Source organism: Lycorma delicatula, chromosome 3 (genome assembly GCF_047948215.1).
Source record: "Lycorma delicatula isolate Av1 chromosome 3, ASM4794821v1, whole genome shotgun sequence".
Taxonomy (NCBI): Eukaryota; Metazoa; Arthropoda; class Insecta; order Hemiptera; family Fulgoridae; genus Lycorma; species Lycorma delicatula.
The window spans coordinates 17,260,453-17,287,668 of record NC_134457.1 but is presented as its reverse complement, the minus strand read 5'-3'; the positions used below and the strand labels follow the sequence as shown (position 1 = coordinate 17,287,668).

The window sequence follows — 27,216 nt, the reverse complement described above, 5'->3', positions numbered from 1 at the left end:
TGATATTAAGCTTTTGTTCAAGCACTGAACTGAGGAAAAACAAACATTACATTAAAAAATATGTAAAATCAGCCTCCCTAAACTGGATAATGATTAGTGGTTAATAAAAAAGGCATGTTATTTAAATGCTTAATAATTGTATAATTAAGATGAGAAGTTGAATTAGAAAAGCATGACATTAGGGAAAGGATCTTTTTTAGAGAAGGATATAAAATTCTTTAACAGAAGAAAGTGATATTATAGAAAATTATGTGTGTAAAAATATTCAGGGTGAATTTGGCAATCAAATCACAAAAGAAGAAAAGCTGATTGTTTATTTTCACATCTGGCAGTTCTATCGGACAACAGTATTCCACTTAGAAACCTTTTGAAAGGCCTTTTAAAAACCATCTGTTCAGTCTTATAAGGAAATTTTAGACTACCTATTTATTAAAAAAAAAAATTGTTCATATTAATTCAATGTGATGAAAACTGCAATCTTAACACATCATTATCAGCTAATCTGAGTATTGGTTCAGAATATCTACAGTGAACAATAAAAAAAAAATGCCTGAATATGATAATTTAAAATAAAATACTATTTTTTGTATACTTAATGTAAATATACTTTCCTGTTATTTCTTTGTGTCATTAAAATGACTGCTTTCAAAAGCAGTAAAAATACTTATTGCATGAAAAATAAAGTAGATAATTATTGATGTCTCAAGTTTTGTATGATTTTATTTCTTTCTACTGGTTTTAAAAATATCATCCTACACTTAATTAGTTACCAGCAAGTTTTTATAAAACACAGATCATTTTTGTCTATTTTAACCTTTTTGGGACTAAAATACTGTAAATCCTAATTCATGTTCAGACTAGGTTATTTTATTAAAGGATTATTTTATTTTGAAAAGGATAAAACACACTGAGAAATTTTTTTTCAATTTATCTAATAATTCTTGAATTTTGAAAATATGGAAGCTGGGTGGTTGATCTTTATTATTGGTAATATGAAGCATATTTTGTCTCATTCGCAGATGTGTTATTATCATCATCAAAAGTATCACTATTTGCTTTCACATTCATCACCTAATTCTTCGTTTAGAAATATTTCAATTATTTAACTCATATTGCATACATTCCATGATTTGTCCACGTAACGAGAAGAAATAAATCCTGTACACGAATGTATTGAGAATCAGCCATGTTTACTGATAGAGTTCAACAAAATTTATTATTTTATTCTCTGTATTTCCAGCTGTTAGCTGCAACTTACTGATAGTTCATTTTAAAGCCAATAGTGCAGCACATGTTGGTGAAAGAATTATATTAGTTGCATTAACATGATAATAATAATTTAACAATAAAATTGTAAAACAAATTTACGCAACCATAGTTTGCATGAACAATTTACTGCAGTTGCATAAGCACAAATCCAGTCCCGAAAAGGTTAATATAGAGATAACTATATGTACACTATGTACAACTATAAGTACACATGTGTGTACTAAAACTAACAAATAAGTTTTTAATGAGTTTCAAAATCAATCAAACAACCCTTTTGTTGTAATAGACATTTCTTTCATCTTCAATTTATTCCCTTTTAGCAAGTATCAACTGTAATACTAATTTTTACATGTATAATGTCGCACAAACCATTCAATTAACTTTCATACAGGCAAAAATTAATTGTTACCTACAATTTAGAAAACGTAAAACTACTTACTTTAAATGATAAACTTACTTTCATAAACAAATAAAGAAACTTGAAGTTTTTATAATTTGATAACTATAGAATAAATTATTTTTTTTGGGCAGGATTTTCTGGATGAAATATTTCCAAAATAAAAGTTGATAAAATAAAAGTTAATATAGAAATGGCTACTAAAATAGACATATTTTAAAAAGCACTATGGCAAGCAACTAATTTTTGCCACCTTTTAATATCTCACAATATTCTTAAATTAAAAAAAAATATACAATACAATCTATAAAAATACAATATATATAAACTCCTTTGCAAAAATATTAATATTCATTCTTCTAATAACTTACTAATTTCATATATTACTTTACAAATTTAAAAAAAATTAAATAAATCCTTAATTAAAAAAACAAACTGCTATTGTATGGAATGATAATATAAAATAATAAAAAGGAGATATTATATAAAAGAAATAATATTTTACTTTAATAATAACTAACAAAAATAGGAATTTAGCACTGATAAAAAACATACAATCTTTCATTAAATGTTCTGTCAGCTTTAAGCACTCGGCTTCAAAACCTGGGATAGTCATTAAAAATATGAGAATTATGTAAACTGTATAAAATTAATAAAAAAATATTCTCAACTACTAAAATTAGCTGAAAGAATTGTTCACTGTAATATTGAAGGAAATTAACTACAACAAATTTTTTTTTTGTAGCAGTATACTGAAAATTTAAGACTAAATTTTTAAAAAAGTTTCTCTCCCTTTCAAAATCATAATTAGCAAAATATAAGAGATGTTTTAAGAAAAGGAATAATGTTCAATATTCTGTTAAGAGTTACTTGTAATTGTTCTGAATATTGTTACTCTAAAACATGTTTTATAGCTATTTAAAAATAAATTATGGAAAAGTATGTTAGTATATTATGGATAATGAACATTTACAATACATTATTATTATGTATTACAAAGAAAATGTGTAAATTCAACTTTTTCTAATATTTGTAAGTTTCTGAAGTTAGTTTTTGTTGAACTGAAAGTTGAAAATTATGTTGTGTTCACAAAATATTAATATACATTAAAACAATAATGTTAACTTAATGTTGTTTTCATTATTTATAAACGCTAATCAATTCAAGCATACTTTCGAACTATAAACATATGGAATTATGAAAAATAAATCAGTCCACATTTTTTATTAAAATTACTTGATATGAAATAAGTGGTTTTTTATAATTTTCCCAAAAAGAAATGTACAAAACAACTGACTGATACTGTAGCATTCACTTTTTAACATGGTTTATAATTAATATGAACCATTAAACTTTTAAAATTTCTCTAATTTATTATGAATAGACATATTCTATTTCATTAACTGTTACCCAATTCAAAGAAACATCAAAATATCCTACAAACTGGCGTTAATTGTGTTTTAAGTGATCTGTAACAAATTAAAAACTATGAACAAAAATACAGCAGTGTGACATTTATGAACACAACAGATAAAGGTTGGAATAAATTATACATATTTATGTTAAAATGAAAACTACATTCATCAGCACTAGCCCAATATATTCTACCCTACATCTAGAAGTAAACATTACCTGCAACATTCTGTATTCTCACTTCTGTTTTGTAAATAATGTATGCTCTTCAATGTGTCTTCATCATTACTACAGCCAAGGCACTCTTACTTCATTCTATATGTTCTTTTTAAATTACTCAGTAACTCATTAATAAAACAATAAAAAACTTGAAGGTTCTAAGCAACACATAACATACTTATACATCATGAATGAATCAAAATATAGATACCCACCAATTATATATTCTGTATCTAATTTTTTTTTTAATTTTGAAATACGGAATTTTCAAATTTACAAAATATAAATTTTTGATTAGTATAAAAATTAATTAACAGTGAACAACAAGTACTACATTAATTTAAACCACCTTTTGTAAGAAACCGATCTAAATTTGGAATATGTTAGATGAAGTGTATAATTAAATATGGATTAATTTCAGATAAATACTAAATTCAAGAGAAAATGTTAAAAAAACTCCTGTTAATATGAATATAATAAAAAGGAATTTAAAAATGTGCTTTATATGTAATAAATAGCAAAATATAATTTAAGATAATACCTTTTGTTTATAATAAAATACTATTATCAGATAATGCTATACTGAAGCAGCAGGCATAATTGTTTTGCTGATATTTAATGAAACAAATTCTGAAGATATCAATATTTCTGCAACAGAAAAAAAACTGAAAATAGATTATAAAATTTCCATAAAATAATAATTCAATCAATTAATCCCCAACTTGCATTATTTTGTAAAGCATTGAAAATATAAAGAATTTGATAAAAGCACAATTAACTGAGATAAAGTCATTAAAATATATTTCTTATAAAGTTTTCATAAAAAAATTAAAGTAGATTTATAAACACTTGATATAGGAAATAAAAACCCAGTTGATTTGGCTATCTACCAATCTATACATATAAAGAGGGATTTTTTTTTGTTTGGAATAAACAAAAAACTACCTATCTAATGCTACTAAATTTTTACCCATCATTCTTGGCCTAACTGAGGTTTTTGAATATATTTCATTTTGAAAAAAAAAATTTAGTAGTGAAGGTTTTCTGGTTGAAGAAAAAACTAATGAATTGAATTAATGAACTCTGAACAGGGTTTGAACTGAATGATTTGAAACAATCGAATGAGTAATATTACATAATAATAGAATTAAATTTACATTAAATAAAGTAACCTATACTATTATATAAAGAGGAAGAGGGTTTTGTTTGTTCAGGATAAACAAAAACTACCCAATCTTTTGCAAGTAAATTTTTACTCATGTTTCTTGAAAAAACTAGGAAGGTTTTTGGATATATTTTGAAAAATCTCTAAAAAAATATATATATATATATTTTTTTAAATCAATTTTTTAAGAACCACACTCCTCTGTACTATATGCAAATATATTTATTTTATCATTTTATTAGATCAACCTAAGTACAGAATAAATTATATAAAGTAAGATGACTTTCCTTATTCCACCATATATGTGTAGCAGTACTTTCACGATTTACTTGCATGCAGCTGATGATGCAAGTAAATCGCAAAAGCACTCCTGCGTATATGGTGGAATAAGGTAAGTCATCCTACTCTATTAATTTATTCTGTGCTTAGGTTGAACTAATAAAATGATAAAATAAGTAAATATATAGATGCGTATAATGTAGTAGTAGAGATTTGCTGGTTGAAGCACAGGCTTTAATGAATTATGAACTGTGAGTGTCTTATCACTGTGTGAGCTGGGTTTGAACTGATTGATTATGAGATTACCATTTCTAGATTTATTGAGTTTCATTCTAAAGTTTCAAAGGTTCAAACTGATTTTTGAATTTGTTTTGAAATCTTGTTTTTTTTTAATGTATTTGTAACAAATGAAGAAGTCAACCTGATTTTTGGTGAGTGTAATCTTCATGTCAGTAAACCAGTTTCTAGATTTTTTAAATTCAACTTTGAAAGGGAATGAAGAAAGGTAAAAAAATTTTGAACAAAGATTAAATTTTCCTAATCCGATTATAGTTAATGACATAATCATTAGATTTGGGTTTTCAAATATGCTTCAGATAAATATTTAAAAACCATTTTTTAATTCTGATTTTTTTACGGGGTGCAAAGGTATAAGGCACTGTGGCTCAACCAAAACAGCCACTCTCACTGTTGCTGTATGTGTTACAGGCTGCATCTGCCTCTGGTTATCTGACTAATAAACATAAAATAGAATGATTGACCACTATGGGAAACGCAAAAAACCATATAGCGTGGGCGAAGCTGTGATGGGGAACTAGTCTATGTATAAAACTAAATGCTTTTCAGTTTAACAATGATTTTTATAAACTAATACATGTAAGAACAATGAAACCTCTTCCCTGCTATAAGAATTACTAGTTAAAACTTTCCATGAGTAACCTTGAAATGAAAACTAAAAAAAAATTTATTATTTCCCAAGAGTTTGTGTGATAAACATGGATGATAGCATTACTGTTTTTTTTGTTTTGATTTCTGAAAATTTCTGAAACAGGTGTAACAGAAATGAGAACAATCAGCTTCATAAAAAAACATATAAATGATAAAAATGAAAGAAAAACAACTTAGGATAATAATAATAACAATAATATATATATATAGATTATATATATTTTGGTTACAACAAAATAGGTAATCCAATCATAAATAAAAAAGAGAAAAACACTTACCAAAAAATATATCTTTGTAAAAGCAACAATAAATAAATGAATTCATATAGATTTCATTTGAGCCATAAGTTCTTCCAAACTAATTTCTGACTCCTGTACTACATCAGATGTATTATCAGATGGCTGTGGAACAGAATATGCAGTTCTGACTCCTTCAACAAGTCCTTTAATATCACCTCCTCCATAAGCTGATTGGTCTCCAGCATCTTCATCCTCCAATGAAATACCTGATTAATATAATTCAGACCATTTTCTCTCATTATTTAAACAAAATTTAAACAGAAATTTTTAACATTAAATAATAAATGTATTTTTGCTGTACTCTAACATTCATAGTTGACATGTTGACTAGTTTTTAGAATGGAGTACCTCCATTCTCAAAACTACTTTTAGCACTCTAAGAATGCTATGAATGTTAGAATGACAATAATAGAAAGAGCAGAAAAAATATTCAAATCAATAATGTAAAAAGTAATCTTAATAGAAAAACAACTTTTAGAAAATATATTTATTAAAAAAAACTACAGATTTTAGAATAAATCTCATACTCTATTCAATTTACAACATAAATAACAGTTTTCAATTGTTATCATCTACTTAAATAACTATTTAGGTAGTAATATGCATAAATACAGGATCAATGTTTTAATTGTTACTGAAATGAGATTAATCAGTAGAACGGTTTTGGTAATACATATTATAATTATGTAGCATTAATTCGTCTGCACTTATATTTTTCATTATAGTAGTCACCAAATTACTACTTAATAATATTTTCTGCAGTGAAAAATTTTTACTTTATCTTAACAAAATCCTACACAAAATTAAAATTCATCATTAAAGGACAAGAAATTCCTAAATAAAACAAATATTCCCTGATATATAGAATCATATTTTTAACTATTCAACGGCAATGATACTTTTAGATTCTTGCCCTTATAAAGATATTTACTTGCACTTCTTTATATTTAGATGAATTTAATATTATGCAATATACAACTTCACATCTATAACACGTTGAGTGTCTTATAGTATTGAGTACCTATAAGAATTTTCTCAGTGGATGCCATTATCTTTAATCCACACAATATTAAAGAGCATTTATTTTATATGCACATAAAATTAATTCTAATAAAATCATAAATAAAAATACAGAAAATATATCATCATATCAAAACTTATCTAATCATAAATAACAAAATTATGTTACGCACCCCACTCGTTGTCATCATGTAAAACTTCCTGAGGTTCAGCAGAAGCAGGTGTTGGAGGAGGGGTGGGTGGAGGTCTTTCCAATTGTCTTTGCCTACAGAAGGAATCATCACAGTTTGTGTTCGGTTTCATTTGCATACGAGGAAAAAAGTCTTCTAAAGCATTATATCCTAAATACCATGATACTTCACCAAATCCTAACAGTTTTCTGTAAAAAGAAATAATGTCAGTTTAATAAATAATATTTTAAGAGATATTTACAATTTATTCAACTAAGTTGTGATTCATTTACCATTAAAATGATAAGTAAATTCAGTTTACAATTTTATGAATACTAACTTCATGAATTAGAACAAAACAATACTAGAAAACGGTAAAAAAACTAAAAAGTAATATTTTTTAAACATCAATTATAATAATTGTATGAACATACAAACTAAAGACTTAAATGAAAAAAAATAAGTGCACAAAAATCTAAAAGATTATAAAATTTAGTACTAAAGCTAATTTCTTTTAATAAAATGTAAAGAAAAGTTTTTGATCCAAAGATTAAATGGAAAGAATTATTTTTCTATCAAAACAAATACAATTTATGGAAACATAATTTTAAAAGTAGTTTTCCAATATGAATGCAAGGAGGGACAATTATAAAAAGAGGAGATTATACAAAAAGAGACAAACTTAATCTTCCAATAGTCTATTAACTAGGAGAAAACAATTTCGGAAATAACGTAAATGAAAAATAAAAAATAAAATGACTAACCTAAAATACACCATATGAGGAAGGGAAAATTATATAGAATTTTAAATGTAAACCTGCTCAAGTAATAATTAGTTTCAATAATATTGCTAAAGTTAATGTGATACATTAAATCCTATCGACTTCTTCAACCAAAATCAAATTACTGCTTTATTTTCTGGACAACCATTTTTTTCACTTTAACTTTTATTATATAACAGTGAAATTAAAAAAATAAATTAGTTGAAAGAACAAATATGAAAATAAAGCAAAACAGTACAAAATAGATAAAATACCTTTGATGAAATAACTACCTAAATAAACATTCATCCAACCTACATAGAAAATTTCTTAAATATTGCATTTTTGGATTACCTGTAGAAATCTAAGGTAAGATTGATTGTTTACTGTTAGGTCTTTCCAAGACCTACAGCAATACAAACAAATAAATATTTATACTATTATAAAAATAAAATTTAAAAAAATCTGATATGGACACCACATGGCTTTCTTGAATGCCTATTAAATTACGTATACACATTTTTTGCTGCACTTCATTTAAACTTATTTCATTTGAAAGTGAGATACGATCTTCCAATTTTTTAATAAAAGGGACAGTTACAAAATTGCGTTGTGGTGGATACCACATTGCATCACATTTTTTATGGTGTCCTTATCAGCATTTTATATTAATTCATACATTAATTCTGTTTCATGTTGCTCAAGTAGTTATGTGGTGTAAGTAAAAATGTGTTTGATCTGTAACCATGTACACCAATTTGAATCCAACTTCATTAAAATTAAAATGGAAAGTACATAAAATTTTATTTCACTAATAACATCTAATTTATTTTTTTTATTGTTATTATTGAATTATTTACTGTAAATATTTTTTTACAATCAGAGGTTAACAATTATTAATACATCAATATACTTCAATTAAAAAAATAAAAAAAGTTGAAAAAAATATATGTATATGAAGTCAGGTTTCAACCGATGATCCTTCTTCTTCGAAGATCCAAATATTTCATTAATTAAAATGTTATTTGGCTATAACTCTGGAACCAATGAAAATAACTACCACTTATGATATCGTTGAAAAGCTCTCAATGAGGGCTTATTAGTGTAGTTAAGAAAAAGTCCTAAGCCCAATTTTTTTTTGCATTTTGGGCTTTTTTGGACACTTTTAGTCCAGTCAATTGCAATCAAAAGGGGAAGTGCACAACTAGATGTTACAACAGTCCTAAATCAAAAATTTCAACATTCTATACCTAATCATTTTTGAGTTATGCGAGATACATATGTACATAGAAATGTCATGCCGGAACTAGTCAAAATGGATTCAGGGATGGTCAAAATGGATATTTTCATTGGAATCTCAAAACTGAAATTTTTTGCGATTACAATAAATACTTCCTTTAGTTCATACAAGGAAGTAAAAAAGTACAACATAAAAATCATAATATAACAGAATGCATTAATAAAATAAAATAAGGAAAAAAGAATAAAAAGAAATAAATCAGATTCTGTTAAAATAAAAGTTAAGAGAAAATCTTTTGAAAACATAATGAGGTATAATAAGTATTCAGGGAGTGAATTTCATAAGCGTGTAACTAAAAATGCAAAGAAAGAACTGTGCACAGAAGTTTCATGAGCAGAAACCTGGACCTAATATTTACAAAACAAAGAATTACTGCAACAGATCACTAATAAAAAAGTTATAATAAAAGGTAATAGATAAGGGTAAGATTTTCTAAGGAGAAAATCAATAGGTTATAAACAGAAAAAAAAGAAATACAACCACCACTTCTTCACTTTCAGTCATAATACTAGTGTACCTTCATGCCATTTATAAAAAAAAATCCAATATACATAATTTAGCACACTTCACCATTGCTCATTTAATTCCTCTCTTAAATTGATATACATGACAATACAATAATCAAAAAGGGGGACAAAATTTAAATTACAATTAATAACCCTCTAGTAGAGGTAGTAAGAAATCCCCAATTGGTAGATGCTAGTAAAAACCCAATTCAATTACAATCATTTGCCACCTTAGAAACATGGATTTAATAGTAAATTATGAGTTTTGAATTGAAAGGTAACATCAAAAAATGTAAGTGTACTACCCCAACTACTTTATTTAAAGAAGAATTACATTTGAAAATTGGCAAATAAATTATAAGAAGAATGATAATGCAATAAAAATACAGTAAAATGTCCCATTATCAGACATGGCTAAAGAACAACAATCTGTCTGCGATTTAGAGGCACCCACTATTCAGAGAAATTTGAATACAGCATTATGTTCGGTTATTGGAAAAAAAAGCAGTATAAGAGAAATTTGAATACAGCATTATATTCAGTTACTAGAAAAAAGCAGTACTAGAATAGAACAACTAAGTACTAGAATAGTACTGGAATAGAACAACAGTATTGTGCATTTATTTCATGTAAATTAAAATTAAAAAAAAAAAAAGTTTCTAATTAAAACACCTTCGTAAATTCAAGTTTATTATTTTTTTTCTGAAAGTAAAACACTGTCCTATATGTTCATATTTGAATAAAAAATAATAATACTGTACTACTGAAATTGAGCAATAAAATAAAAAAATAAAATTCGTGTACTGTATTAAAATGGAATAAAAACAATGATAACTACAAAAATATTAATCAAAGAAGCTACAGTGTATAAGAATATTAATCAAAACACATGTAAAAAAAATAATGTAGAAATAAAAATAAAAAACCAAATACGGTTACATACAGAAACATCTGAGGCAGCAATAATATAACGGATGTCAGTAGATATGTTCTCTATGTTAAACGTGTCATCAATGTTTGGGTACTCTTTGACCAAACCAGTTCAATAAGTTCTTGTAATTCATGCTGATCAACAGAATTTTCATTTGCTTCAGTAAGATTTTCAATGAAGGGGTTGAACTTAGTTTGTGGAGGTTTAATATCGGCTTTTACAAAACAGTTTTTCATTATTGTAGTAGCAACCCACTTTAGAGCCATAAGAATCCATAAAAATGCATCCAACACACTAATGCTTTTAGAAAACTTATCACCATCAGGATTCTTATTAGCATGAAGCCTACAACAACATTCATAAATTGAATTGTCAAATGCTAGGCCTGGCATTTTAGAAAATACACGTTTGTTTAACTGACTGTCATTTTCAGTCCATAACTTTAGGATATCAAGTTTGCTTTTTCAGATATCGCTTATCTGAATTTTCCTGACATCAAAACGTTTTGCCATATCACGCACACTGACTCTTTTTCTTTTTCATAGACTGCTACTTTTTCTTTTAATGTCAAGGGTTTAAGATTTTTAGACAGTTACGGCTAACGATGTTTGTAACAATCTTTGTAATATACACAAAACTGAACATACAATAAACATTATATATGTATCTACTACAAGAAAAAATACAAACTATACCATAACAAAAATATTATGTGTTCAGTGTACATTATACATTTGCACACCAACTGAAGATGAATCACATTGGAAATCATAACATCAACGTCTAGGTGGCAAATGATATCACATCATTATCTGTTGTAAATCACTGACAACAGATAAACAAATTAGTCACAGTAAGTACAAAATAAAACAAGAAAAATTACATTTTTTACTCCTGCTGTCCATTTTTCAGAACTGGTTGATGAGTTTTTATAGGTAAATTCACTGTCCATGTCCGTTATTTTAAAGGTCTGCTACTGAGAAGTATTTTATCCATTAATACCATTATAAAACTGTTGGGGAATCTAAAAGTGTTTGGTATTAAGAGGTGTCAGTGATTGGGAAGTGTCCGTTAAGGGAAGTTTCATTGTATATACAAGCAGAGAACAAGAGTGGGTCAAGAATCAAGTAAGGAATATCCTATCCTACTTGAAGCCAATAACATTTCATCTTCATGATCTCAAACAGCCAGATACTATCCAGACAAGCAAGAAGAAAAAAAGAAGGGTAGAATCGGTGAGGTAACAAGAACTATGAAGCTTAATCAAAATAGACCGCTAAACGCAATCAAAACTTTGTTTAAGTCAAACGATATACAATCTGTTACACACAGATTCATAAATATCATAAATTATTTTTTGAAGGCTGGAGTGGAAGTGTGATTTGGTCAAAAATTGGACTGAAATTAAGAAAAATAATTAGATAAAGCAATTACAATAATAATGTACAGTAAACAACATCATATAATAACATTATTTTATTACAACAATTTAATAAATATTAAATACATAATATAACAAATGAAATAATTTAAATAAAAGGTAATTTAAACATGGAACACAAAAAATTAATCTCACAGAAGATAATTATAATTTTTTTTTTCTATAGATTAAAGGTATGCATATTGCCTAATTTATATACAGAAAGGCTAGAAAAATTGTTGATTTGTTTTTACCAAAAGCTGTCTATTGAGGGTATGAAGAATATAAGCATTATCGTTACAATATGTTATACGATATCATCAACATAGCAGTGCCAGTATAATGTATTTTCTGTACACAGATAGTATTTGTGCACTTTTCAAAGGTTTGTAAGAATATTTAAGCTGAGAACTGGTAAAAAAAAAGGGTGACCCATTAATAGACCTTGTTGAGTACTTATTGCTACAAGTTTATTCTTTAATTACTGTAAAGGTTATTATTTCATTTCATTCTACTGATGAGCTGTTTTTAATGATTCTTGTAACTCAGTAACATTAAACATGACTTGTAACAGCACAGTATTAAGATCCAAAACAAATCACACTTATAGAATGGCTTTCTTAATTATCCCAGTTTCTTCAAATTTACAAATTCAGAAAGTGAACTGTTGTGTTTAAAATGTTTATCAAATATAAAAAAAGATGAACTATAAAATACTGATATTTCAAGTGTTTATAATACACATGTGAATGCAAGCAAGCATACACACACATACACACATACACACACACACACACACACACACACACCACAGAAGAATATATTGCTGTAGCGCTATCAATTTAACACAAATTATTAAATTTAAATTTTATAAAACAATAACTTACTTAAGAACATTTTGTACAAGAAATCCGGCAACAATACCCATTGTTGTTGGAAGACTAGCAGCACATACTCCTTCCTTTTTTAATGTCCTTTCATCAATTTTTGATGCTACAACTAATGGAGGTGCACACTAAACAAAAAAAATAAATAAATAAATAAAACTATAAACAGGCATAAAACCTGAGATATTAACCACATAATACAATTATATAAGTGATAATTAATTAATTATTATACATACATATACACACACATCACATCATCCTGTAAAATAAGAAATATGTCCAAAACACTATGCTTTAAAAAACCTTATCTAAAATCTAAAGGCTGTTTAATTCTCACAAACACAACTCCATAAATCATTTTATAAAACTTGGGCAACAGTAAAAAACCTTATGAAACCAAATTTTTAGTTAGGAGACAAAACTGCAAGTTGCAATTTTCTTCAGAAAAATACACAAGCAAGTAATGACTGACCAGCATTAAACAAATCAGCACAAAAAAAAATTAATAAACATTTGTGTACTGCCTATTACAAATTGGCCAAAAAAATAAATAATCATCATAAGTAAAAATGTTTAAGATAGTTTAAAAAAACAATGTATATTATCCAGGTAAAAATATACCATACCATTAACTAAAAATGAATGCACAAATGAAAGAAGCTGTGAGAATTCAATCATATAAAATCTGAACAATAATTATTATATAATAAAATTATATAATAATTTTATTATATAATAATAAAATTATTATATAATAAACATGTATATTTAAGATAACATGTTTCAAAGATTGCAAAATAGATGTTTTAGTTACCATTTCATAAAATTCTACTGAATCTTGATCTGTTAAATAATGACGTCAATATTAAGGAATTCCAGAAAATAGAACCAAGCATTACACTGAACATATAGCACTAATCACGTAACATAACTCTAGTGGAACTATTTCCTTTATGGTATAGATATAGATCTTAAACAAGATACAAATAAGCAACATTTTTTTAATGGGGACTGAATTTCACTCTTGAATACATATTACACTGTGCAATGTGAAGCTTACAAAAGCTATTTTACAATTTAAAGATCTAGTGGAAGGTTTACCTAGCGTAACCTTCCACATGTAGGGTAAGCCTCAAAAAACAAGTAAGCAAGGTTGTGGTTCAAGGTGTAAGCACAAGACAGAATAAAAAATTCATAATGGTAATAACATTACACTAACTTAACCAAAAATATAAAATTCTATTTAGGCTGCATTAAAAAGAAAATCATAAAAAATTCAGCATTTATAGCAGTGAAATACATGGTTTTTTAAATATTTATCTTAGGAAATGTAGACTAAAACCATGCATGACCAATTATTCAAAAAGATCAGTTATCCATAATTTTCATGTTCAATCTTACATAATTAACTATTATGATAATCAAATAAAACAATTTTTGAAAGAAAACTATAGAGAATATTAATTTTTATGATGTAATAGACTAAGGCACCAATCAACTAATTATTTAGTTTTAAGATGAAAAGACACATTTCGCTCAGTAAATAACACTAAAAAAATAAAGAACAATAATTTCTAAATCGAGAATAATCACCAATATCCTTTACTTAGCCATAAACCTAACAGAAAGAAATGAGAACTGCATCTAACCAGTCAACTAACTGATCACAAAACCTTTTGATATATATATACATACACATACAGTAAATATCGTTTATAGTGACTTCCAAGGAACTGGTAATTTTAAGTCATTATAACCAATAGTTACAATCAGTTAGAATAACCATATGTTCCAGGAACATATGGCAGTAGGTGCCCCCTCAGCAACTACGATGGTGAAGTTGGAGCAGTGTATACCACTGAAGCCAAATTGGAAAAGCTAGTTTCTACTTTGAAAGCAGTGTTTTTGGTCGACTCCCAAGCCGCTACACATAATCTATCTCCACCCAAACAGACTGCCTGAGAACGGTTGCCAGTGTAGAAGACTGGAGAGCCTGGGAAATCGTAGGTGGATACCTGGTGATGCCAACATATGTGGAAATGAGGAGGCTGATAAACTGGCCAAGTTAACAACAACTCTACCCCAACCTAGTTACTCCACATGTTTGGATTCATTCAGACCACTGGTTGATGTGGCGGTTGACTAATGGAACAGCACCTCTCTGAGATGGCTGCATGTAAGAGATGGGAGACTTTGGTCACTGACTATAATATCAACCCAGCCTACTGTGTGTGGTCAGTGTAACTGTCTTCCGACTAAAAACTGGCCATGATTATCTTGCTTATCACCTTTACTGCATCCATGTGCTGCCACCTTCTAAGTGTCCACAATGTGGTTATGATTTAATGGATGCTGATCACATGGGAGACTGTCTGACCCTGGACCACACTCAGCTGGATGAGAGCCGGAGTTCACAGAAGCCCATCTTTATTGGTCAGCATGTCACCAAGTGGCTCAACAGCAAGGCTGGGTGTTGGCTAGTAAAGTAAAGATGTTTAGGTGGCTTAGTGGTACTACCTTAATATGCATCTACACTGGTATTGTAATACAGTAATAATAATAATAATAATATAATAATTTATTTCCACAAAAATAACTACACAATAATAAATACAAATATGGTAGGAGTAAAACAAGATAGAAAAATTGTAAAAATTACATCTTCTGCAAAAAGTAAATTATTTTGCTTTGTTTTGAACATTTTATGCTGCAATACAGTTTTTAAAGGTTCTTTTCTAAATCAAAACAAACACTCTTTATTTTCCATAGAAATGTCTGTAAAACTAAGAAACTGGCAAATGGTTTTCATTGCCACTAAAACTTCTGGAAGATTTGACTGGTTGAAGTCTTCATTGTTGTTGCTATCATTACCTTCATTGTCATTACCTACATTCCCATCTACTTCTACTAATACTGAAGCCACAACATCATTATCTGTTACTGTTTCATGCATTTCTAAATCTTTTCCAACCTCTTGATAATCTTCAAACAATGCATTTGATGATTGGTTTTGCAGAGTTATTGCTCCATTCCGCTAAAGATTCTTCTTCACATGTAATGTTAGTAACTTCGCCAGCCTGTGGTCAGAATAGTTGTTTGTGTTTCCTTCTTTTGATCTAAATCCTGAATTATTTGTAAAATTAGGTGTTTTTTGTAGTATACTTTTACTGACTTTATCGCATCTTGATCTAAGGGCTGTGAGACCGCTGTTGTTTTCAGTGGTAAGAACAGTAACGTTGAACTGGTTGTACACGGAAGATTTTCAACTTGTGGATGAGCCGGACACTTGTCAATGAGCAGCAGTATTTTGTCATTTTCAATCTTTAATTCACAATCCCATTTCCGTAACCAAGATGTAAAGATATCACTTTTCATCTAAGCTTTATTGTTTCTTTCGTACATAACAGGAAGCGATTTTAAACTTTTAAAAACATTGAGGTTCAGCACTTTCTCACCATTAGTTTTTTCTGTCAGTTCCAATCATATCTGTAGCAATTACTTTTGATAATTTTCTACCCAAACATGTTTTGCCACTAAACCAAGGGTTCTTTCTGGCATCAGTTTAAAAAAGAGACAGACCGGCTTCATCAGCATTACAGATTGCTTTGTCTGAATAGCCTTCTTTTAATTTTGGCGAAATTGGTTTCTAGCCATTTTTCTGACACACCAGTTAGAGATGCTGCGGCCTCACCACTTATTCTCTCCGATACAATATCGTGACACTGACGGATCCATTGTATCCAAGCTGAGTTAATTCACGTGGTCTACCAAATTTTTCAGAAAAATCATTCACCTTAGCTTGCAATATAGGACTGCTAATAGAGATATTACTATTCCTCTGGTATTTAAATCATTTTAACAGTGCTTGGTCTACATCATTATGTTGACTAGGCCGTAATTTTTTTAATTTCACAGAAACCTTTTCAAACTTTTTCCTCATTTTTTTCACTGTTCTTCCATATCACCGATATTGTCAAATGGCATATGCCTAAATTCTTCAGCAATGTCCTTCTTAGTTTCATCATTCTCTAACCTCCTCAAGTGTGCCTTTTCCTCTATCTGAATGTTTTTGACAAAGTAATAATTAAATCACTATTGAAATGAATTATACAGGATACATAAAATAAAATACTGTACCTGCACAATATGACACACTTACAGCAAAAAATCAATAACAACTGAATGTGACTGCTTCAATTTATAATAATCTGGAACATGAAGAAGTTAAAAAAAAGAAGTACAGTACATATGTAAGAAAAATGGAACCATCAAAATATTTCTGTACCTAATGTGCAAATATACTATGTTACTGATGAGTCACTTCTCTCCATCATTATAAACAATAAAATGTTACATTGCAGTAGGAAAAATAAGTCATAATAATCGATATGTCATTACAACCAATGTAATTATAAACAATAAACATATATAACAACCTTCTGGTTCCAGAAATCCTAGAATACCTCAAGGAATAGTACTTACTAAATAAAACCAAATAAAAACTAGCTAAAAACCAAATAACAGCTGATCCTACTTAAAAAAATAACTGCTCTGCAAGGAATTTTAGAAAAAGTTTAGTGATTGTGGTAATTTGCTAAGATTTCAAAAATATTTAAGAAGAGAAACATCAAACCAAAAAAATATAATATATCATAGAAAAACAAATTAAAAATTAATAATTGTAATGTTGTACATTATCAAAATTATTTTATGAAATGTAATTTATTTTTAAAATTTAATTAACATTGATGAACAATAGGCATGCAGAACAAAAAGTATTAACTTACAGCAAAACATGCAGATACACCAGGAACAAGAAGTTGTATATGTCCTGAAACAGCATTTTCTGAGACACCTGATTCAAACCATGTCTGCCCTAACTCATTACATGCAGCATTAATTGCCATACGAGCTTCAAAATTGTCAACACAGCTAAGTACCAAATCAACTGGACCTTGTGTTAAACTTCCTGTTCTGTACATAAAATGAATCATTTTAAAATAAAGATAAATTTTCTGCACTATGTGTTATCAGTTTGCTGAAATGAAAAGCAATAAAAAAAGCCCAATCAAAGTTTAATAAAGTAGAAATAGAACCAATCCTACCTCCCATTTTAAGAGAATTTCAACTTTACTCACAAGGTATGGCACAGCTATAATAAATATTAACAGAAATAAAAGTAGTATCACTTGGACAAAAAATTTCTTTTCAAGGCATATAATGAAATAAATAATTCAAATTTATGATGAACTATATAGTTAAAGGAAACAAAATTCATAGATCTTACTTTAATTACTAACACTGAACCAAAATGGCAACTTCTACAGATATCTTAATCAACCAATAAAGTAAAATATAACAAAAGTAAAATATATTTTACATTAAATTAATACAAGAGAGGTTATCCAGAAAGTAAATTCTGAAGGGATATTAAAAAATGACCAAGAAACATTCTCTCATAAAACTTCTATCGCCCTTTGAATTAAAAATATTACTTTATTTTCTACATAGTTCCTATCAATGTTGAAGCACTTATCATAGGGGGCACCAGAAATTGTAACCCTTCATCATAGAATGATGCCGCCCAATACACAAGCCACGTAATAATGGCTTTTCTTCCTTGTCATTATCGAACTGTTGGCCATCCCAACCCCATAGGGGAAGACACCAACAGTGTGAGGATTCCGGTCATATCACACCCCCTACCTGTTCATAGCCCTGATGGGCTTTAACAAGAGTTGTCTTCAGGCCCTCTAACTGATTACACCTCACAGTAACAAGCCAGGCCTTGGTTGGGATGCCACTGATGTAAATGCCTCGGTAGACATGAGTGATTTACATGCCTCATTTACATGAGTGATTTTTAACTCAGCTTTTACCTTCACTGCAGGCCTCTTCCAAACATCTTGACTGTCTTACATCATTGCCCTCTGAACTAACTAACAAAGTTCGCAGAAGCACTAACCAAGTTCCCCATGCCTAGTTCTACATTTAAATAAGCTACTTATGATTGTAAATGGCTCACATTGTTCGAGTCTATTTGGTAAATATAATGCATACCACCAGCAATGTTGATTGCAACAATGGAATTTATTCCTATTTCCCTTTATGTTCTCATCTCTTTCTGCTCTAAGCCTTCAATTAGATTACAACTACAGACGCCGGTCTGGTCTACCAGGGAGAGAAGGACAGACCGCTGACTCCCACTCAACTCCATCGCAGAGTACCGCGTGAACTTCATCACCTAAAACAGCCATCGTCAAGATGGTGCTACACCCCATGGCTGCATGGCTAACCATGCCCTTGGTAATGCAGTCGCCATCCTACCAACAACTTATTCTTTACATAATTCCCAATATACTTCTAACTTACCGAGGCGCAATGCTAATGCGCCTACCTCTGGCCAGTGTAAATGTCCAGGCGGTACCCTAGCCACCTGGGATACTACTCTACTCATACCCCCTCAGCTGATCTGCTCAGTGCGAGATACTTCAGGAAGCCAGCCACTATTGCCGATTCTCTACAGATCTTCCAACTGACCTGCAGATCCAAAAAGGAATTTACTCTCTCGAGTTCCCTAGCGACTCTGGTACGTTCAGCCTCGTACCACGGACAAACATAAAAGATATGGTTCAGTGTCATCAACTCCACAATCAGGGCAAAGGATCAAATCGACCATACCCAACCTAAGCAAACTGTCCCTAAATGCACCATGTCCTGATGGAAAATATGTTATGTTCCAATTGGGGAAAACCCACTTAACCGCTCTCAATTCTCTAATATCTGAAAATATACCATGCGCATATCGACCAGTAGAAGATTCGTTCCACCTAACTTGCCAAGAGTTAAAACCTTGATATTCAATTTCTTGCATATGCCCTGGGTGTAAAAGGCCTTCATTCTTCAACACATATCTCTTGCTATGTTTCGTAGCCAGAATATCTATGGGTTTATTGCCAGCGATTACAAAGACTGCCTCTTACGAGATGTTGTCTGTAGCCCCTGACAACAGCTAGCAATAGAAGACGCTGGGCTCGCATTAAAATATACCTATAACACTGAAATTCCATATGATGAGCCCAGATGGGCGCAGCATACAACATTTTGGCCTCACAGACTCCTTTATCAAGAATGCGCATGGTACAGAAATTCAACCTCCAATCAGGATGGACTATGCTATGAACACCAAAGAAAGCATCTATTGCCTTCCTTGTGACATACTGTAGGTACTCCTTACAGTATGAAGTAAGGAGTACTTACTAACCAAACCTAAGCAAACCTAGAATTGAAGTGAAGTTTCTCATCAAGAATTGTACCCAGATATTTCTGAATGATGACATACCTTATGGGAAGGTCACCCATTATGAATCGTGGTTGATGAGTGGCGGCTAGACTATCTTTCGTAATCATCATAGTGGTTTTTTCTGGGCTAAAGACCATCTTATGCTGAAGACTCCACGACCTTAGTACCTTACATGCCTGTGTTGCTCGGCGTTCTATCTCATTCCTTGAGTTTCCTTCGACCAGCAGCAACCCATCATCAGCATAAGCAATGATGCGGCAGCCACTGGGCAATCTCAACCACATCAGAGAGTCGAATTCGACAATCCAGACAGGGGGACCTAAACCACTGCCCTGTGGACATCCTTTTGACAGGATCTTTCCTACTTCCGAACTGCCGTCGCAAAGAATGATGGTTTGGTTGCTGAAGTAGCTCAAGAGAGTTTCATCTCATTTTGCACGCAAACATGCCTCTGCAATTGAAACAACACAGAGGGCCACCACAGATTATTGAAGGCTTCTTGGATTTTTTTATATCCAAGAAGACACCAGTAACATATTTGCAAACACTAGACAATGCTATGTCTAATACCTTGAAAATTGTGTACTCTGTGCCCTTGCCTGGGTGAAAACCATACTGGTCGTCCATTAACAAATGATTGGAAGTTAATCTACTATTTATTCGTACAAGACCTTCTTGAAGAACTTACTTATTACAGGCAAGAGTGTCAGAGGCCAGTAAGATGAGCTTACGGTGGGATCCTTGTCGCCACCTTTGAAAAGTAACTTCAATACACCATGTTTCCAACAAACTAGAAAATATCCATCGAAGAGCATTCTATTGAAAACCCTAGTAAGGGGACCAATGATTTTGGGCCATGTGCAAACAAGGAGCTCCACTGTGATACAATCATATCTGGGGGCTTTACTCCTAGGTAGACTGTAGTTTACCTGACGGACCTCCACCTCGGTGATCTCAGAAGACTGAATCTGAGAACCAAAACTTGCGACTTCCCTGCAAACTCAGCGATGATACGAGGTTTCAGCAATCTCAGTATCATCTGAAAGTAGATTGTTAATCAGAAGACTGAGAACATGATCCTTGTCTATTACAACATCGTCCTGTGTCGAGAGAGCTGACAGAAGAACGTCATTTTTCTTCTTATGCCCGAGAACTCTACAAACCAGTTTTATAGAGTCCTTATTTCCTTGCTCTTTCACAAAAGAGCATCAGGAATCTCACTTTGAAGACCTAATCTTATGAAAGTAGTTGGTCCTCAATCGGTGATAGTCTGCAAGCAGAGCTGCACACCATTCAGGGTCGCCCTCACATTGTGCGGCCCTCCTGAGCCAGCACACAGTCTGCTTCATCGCTGTCAAGTCCCGAGTCCACCAACCAGCTATTCTCTCTTGACCTGTATCTCAGGGAATGGATTAATCAGTGCTTCAATAACCGCCAATCACAAAATCTCATCTTGTTTTCAATATCAAATCCAAAATTCCACTGTCCTGTCCAACCGTTTCATTTGGTGATGTTTTAAAAATATTTTAGGCACCCAGTATGAACACAATTTCCAATAATTCAATTTCTCATAGAAGCGAACTAGAAATTTCTGGAAAATGTACAGAAAGATTGTGCGGCCCTCCTGAGCCAGCACACAGTCTGCTTCATCGCTGTCAAGTCCCGAGTCCACCAACCAACTATTCTCTCTTGACCTGTATCTCAGGGAATGGATTAATCAGTGGCTTCAATAACCGCCAATCACAAAATCTCATCTTGTTTTCAATATCAAATCCAAAATTCCACTGTCCTGTCCAACCGTTTCATTTGGTGATTTTTTAAAAATATTTTAGGCACCCAGTATGAACACAATTTCCAATAATTCAATTTCTCATAGAAGCGAACTAGAAATTTCTGGAAAATGTACAGAAAGAGAAGTGATGGTGAATTCATCTATTCATTTTAATCTTATCATCAACTGCCACACCAAATCATCAATAATCAAAGATGGTTTCCTGCTCTGTTCATCATTGTACAAGTTATTGCACCCTACATTAAAAAATGGCACTTACATTTATATGAAGGAATTACTCATGCACTTTCTCCAAAAACTTTGCAAATCTGATAGTGAATTTCAACCCTTTTAATGTTCTTTGCATTGATAAACAGACACACACTTATTTTACATGTGCCTGGTGTCTCGATTTTCTTAAACATTACAAACACTCACAAAGAAACCTACAGACTACACCAGTAAGTAAGAATAGTGTGTTAATCCCTTTCTAACATAACAGGCGACTTAACACGCTTTATATATATCATGATAATAGCACTGCAGCTGCAACATTTAGAAATAAAACTTACTAATGGATATACCTTTCATAAAGGCAGTATTTTTTAGCTAAAAAATACTAAATCACATAAATAAACAAACAACTGTTCTATAAAAATATCTATTTCACAACCTACAATGAATTATCAAAAATAATTACTCTATTATACTTATTATTATCGTTAATAATAACTATCATTTATTTATTTATGTAGTATTAGACCAATACCAGTAACAGTTACGGTGATGAATAATAAAAAATTTTTGTAACATGTAAAAAATTCTTTGCCAAACTGGCATTATTAATAATCTTTATTTCAATTAGTGAAGGAATTTATCATCTTCCCATAAATGCATTGTAGACCCGTTTAATAATTCCTTTCATAATTCTGCTACTTGTCGACTTATCTTAACAAGTAATATGGCAATTTGTTTTCAATAAAATGCCTAACATTTCATTTAGTAGTAATAAATCAATAAAAGTTAAAAACTTCAGAAGCTATTAACGATTAAAAAACTTTACCACAATTTTGAAATTTTTGAACTTTATTTTATAGATGTTGCTGGGTAAAGGCACACCAAATTTCAATCCATTCTTAAGATATAAATTTTTATTTAAAGATATAAAATGAGAGATAAACAGAAAAGGGAATGATATAGGGCATTTGAGTACATCAATTTTTTGTTTACATCTTGAGTGTTTTGTAAAAACTTCCACGGATAATATATATATATATATATATATATATATATATAGAGAGAGAGAGAGAGAGAGAGAGAGATAGAGAGGAAAAGGTTTCTTCATATTTTCTTGCAAAAGTAAAACATGGTTTTTTATATTTCAAAAGTCTATTAAACCAAATATATGCCATTTTGATGAACTCTCTTTTGTCATTTTTGAGGTAATCCCATCACGATGAATTTCTTTGTAATCTAGATGAAAAACTAACATGAGTGATTTTCACAGGTCTCTTTTGAAATCGACATTATACTGTTAAGAGAATTCTATAGAGACTGAAACAAACAGTAGTCTGATGGTGCAAAATCAGGAAACTTCCCAGCCATCCTTCTTTAAATGATTTAAAAGTATTTTGTGGTCAATGATCAGTATGTTGCTGACATTGTAACTGCTGATATGCTGCTAAATTTTTTCATGATTTCATTACCCTTTTCAGTTACTGGCTGAGCAGAGCGAAGTGCACCACTGACATAAAATTTACAGATATTGGAAATACTTCAACCAGCTTTGTGCCAAACATATTGATACTGTACCATATTCATAAACATCACAATTTTTTTTAGCAATCTTGAGTCATATTCTTCCCTTTTATTGTAGTAAAATTATAAAATCTATTAATTCATGATACATCATTCACAACCTCAGTATACACATGCGCGCGCGCACAACACACACACACTGATATATATATATATATACCCCACACACACACACACACACACACACACATGCATACATGCTCCCACACAATTATTCAGTATACATACCTGATTGTTTCCATGAAGTTTGAAAAATTATCAATTGTAGTTATATTGTAATTGTATGTATCAATAACTACATCCGGATTAATAGCATTAAGAGTTAATGCTGCAGCTTCTACTTTTGACAATCCTGCTTGATGAGGTTGGAAGAATAGTCTATTCATATTTGCCATCTCTACTTTGTCATAATCAAAAAGTATCAACTAAAAAGCAAATAGAACAAATATAAATAAACATGAAGCATTTACTGACAACATAACCTGAAATTAATTATAGTTACAAAAATTGCATGTTTAAAATAATACATGATTTAACACAATATGAAAAAGAATTACTCTCATTAATTCAGAGCACAACTACAACATAATCCTTTCCTTATTTAACTTTTATTTGTTAAAATTTAAACTTACTGTAAAACCAACATAGTATTTTGGCAAACTGTTTTAATTAAAATATAATTGAAAGTCTAGGAATACTTTGATCTTAATTAATAATACCTCATAAGAGAAAACCACATCATAATAGGATTTTAATCCATAAGCAACATGAATGTTCAAGAAACTGTTCGCCTGTAAATCCAGAAAAAACCTTTGCCTCATGGTTATCAAAGTTCTAATCTATACAGTCTTTCTTTTGACATAAAGCATCAGATAGAACAGCAACCAATTACAGCTGTTTTATTTGACAATAATGACATTTACTATACAGTAATTTGCTAAGGTCATCAGAATGAAGATGTTACATGTAACAGTTTATATCATTCACAGTTTGGAGGGCTGTTACAAATCATTTTATTCGGATAGTAAAAAAGGCGAAAAGAAGAAACTTGTTCACTTCTCACTTTCCTTTAAGTCCGCAATCGATCGTATCATTCATAAGAATGGGTTTGTTGTTATAGAGAATTTCTGTCTCTTAAAGAGTACTTTTACATCATATAAGGTCAGTCATTCAGTTATTGCACATAACTTCTATGACAAAGCACCTATATACCAGATATGAGAAAACTGTACTTTTTCTTCCCGCACCTTTTTTATTTTTTCTCCATTATTACTTCTGTGTACACAGATCTGGTCCTATTATGTTTTGATGCTAAGAAAGCCAGGACCAGAAGAGCCAGAGGATATATTTTATAATTAAGATATGATATTTCATAAAGACTTCCTATTTTATATAGTACATAAAAAAAGTGAAGAAATATAAAAATTATTATCATACCTTTCCAATACCACATCTAGTTAACATTTCAGCAGTTACACTACCAACACCTCCAACACCTACAACAGCTACGGTGAAATCTCTGATCTTTTCATAGTTGTTTACTATACCCATTCTTTTTAAAGCCATCAAACGACTGAAATATAAAATGAACAATATTTAAAAAAATTAATAAATAGAAAAATATATAATATAAACATTGAAGATAGGATGTCACAGCTTAACTGTTTAAAAAATAATTAAAACCAACATTGACATTTGTTCTTTGAAATAAAAGGTACTAAAAAAAAATAGAAGTTACCTTAAAAGTTCAATCATATAATAATAATTATAACAAATAAAAAACCAATTATGATCCATTAATCATTAAACAATGAAGATAAAGAAAAAAAGTCTAATGCTGTTGATATAAATAGTAATGTGTGTATGTACATTATATATTCTACACTAAATGTCTAACACAAATATGTGAACACAACAATAACAATAAATGCTTAATTTCAAATGGATTTAACACACAAATTGTTAACTGGCATTTAAAACTTGTTCTATTATTGACTATGTGATTTGCATTTCTGCATAGGGCTAACATATAAGTAACAGCTTTTTAATAGGTGATGCTTTTTAACAGTGATAGCTTTTTAACAGGTAGATCAGTACTTAATTTATTGCTTTCAAGATACTTCTGTAACATTTCTGGATGTCAGCCTAGGTCACATTTCATATTCCTAGTTAAGACTCAAAATTGAGAAGACTAATTTTCCCAGTTTATGGTAAATTTATTGTTACTTAAAATTGATATCATCTGTTATCAATTAGCATATTACTAATCTTGCAAACAATAATAGGGATTAATTAAATCTTAAGAAACAGGAAAATCATTCTTCATTCTGTAAAAATTAATATTTAAGTGCATCAAACATTAAATGACTGAAAAATAAATGACATTTATTTTTTAAAGCCGTTATAAATAGATAATATTATTTTTTATTTAATCTTATTTTTTACAATAAATCCATAATCTTTTTTTGGCATATATTGAAATTAGTCTGCTTTTTGTTGCTCAATTCAGTAATTTATGAATGCTTAACATCTTGTCAAACAGGTTCACCAAAACCTCAAGTGACAAATGTTTCTACATTCAACCAATAAACCCTGCAACATGGCACCACAAGTACTGTTCGTACCAACAATAAAACGTACACTCAATATTACACATTTACCTTGATTTGTGTGCAGAATAGTATCAAATTTATAAAATAAAAATACATTTTTGTAACGTATAATAAATTCTATAACACTATATTCATATTCTTTATTTTGAATTCTGTGAAGATAATTTTCATTACCTTCAATAACAATAAGAAGTATAGCAAAAAAATGTTTAAAATATAATTATTACATTTTGAATAAATATTTCATTACATTTAATAACCTGCTATTGTTAACATACAGCAAACATAATGAAAAGCCACATAAATACAATGTATAACAACCCGTATGTACAAAAGTCAGGTTAACTACTTGCAATTAACTAAAACATTACCTGTAAGGATTAGAATCAACAACTTCAGCTGACATTTCAGATATTTTTTCTCTAACAGAACATTTTTCTTTCCTTTGAAGTTCTTCTTCTAACTCCTTTATTCTTTTTTTTAACGTTTCTTCCATTTTTAATAGTTGACGTGAATTTTAACCTTAAACAATATATTCAAAAGTGCTGCGGACCGCACATATGGCACCAATAACACCCGACACGTGTTATATTACAATACAAACAGCTGCAGTTGAAGTTCAGTGTTGTAACAGTCATAATATTAAACATTACAAATTGGAAAATGAAAACAAAATATGATTTTTGATTTTCACTACAATTATTTAAAAAATGACAGCTGAATCT

The 27,216-nt window shown here is 30.0% G+C and overlaps 1 protein-coding gene across 1 annotated transcript; it reads right to left on the bottom strand.

Moving 5' to 3' along the window:
* Window positions 1-316: 316 nt before the first annotated feature.
* Uba5 (Ubiquitin-like activating enzyme 5) lies at window positions 317-27,216 on the bottom strand. The gene is made up of 8 exons (XM_075359478.1): window positions 26,863-27,216; window positions 25,317-25,452; window positions 24,108-24,304; window positions 17,775-17,961; window positions 12,985-13,112; window positions 7,183-7,388; window positions 5,969-6,195; window positions 317-3,946 (listed from the first exon to the last, which is right to left on the bottom strand). Exons 1-7 carry the CDS (start codon window positions 26,985-26,987, stop codon window positions 6,011-6,013), a joined length of 1,164 nt encoding a protein of 387 aa, XP_075215593.1. The 5' UTR covers window positions 26,988-27,216; the 3' UTR covers window positions 317-3,946; window positions 5,969-6,010.

What these genes read in the sequence shown, in the direction of transcription:
- Uba5 (XM_075359478.1), bottom strand. Translation starts at nt 26,987, where the DNA reads ATGGAAGAAACGTTAAAAAAAAGAATAAAGGAGTTAGAAGAAGAACTT. An exon ending in GTTGATTCTAATCCTTACAG is followed by an intron (nt 25,453 to 26,862) that starts GTAATGTTTTAG and finishes TTTATATTTCAG; the next exon opens with TCGTTTGATGGCTTTAAAAA. An exon ending in CTAGATGTGGTATTGGAAAG is followed by an intron (nt 24,305 to 25,316) that starts GTATGATAATAA and finishes TTTGCTTTTTAG; the next exon opens with TTGATACTTTTTGATTATGA.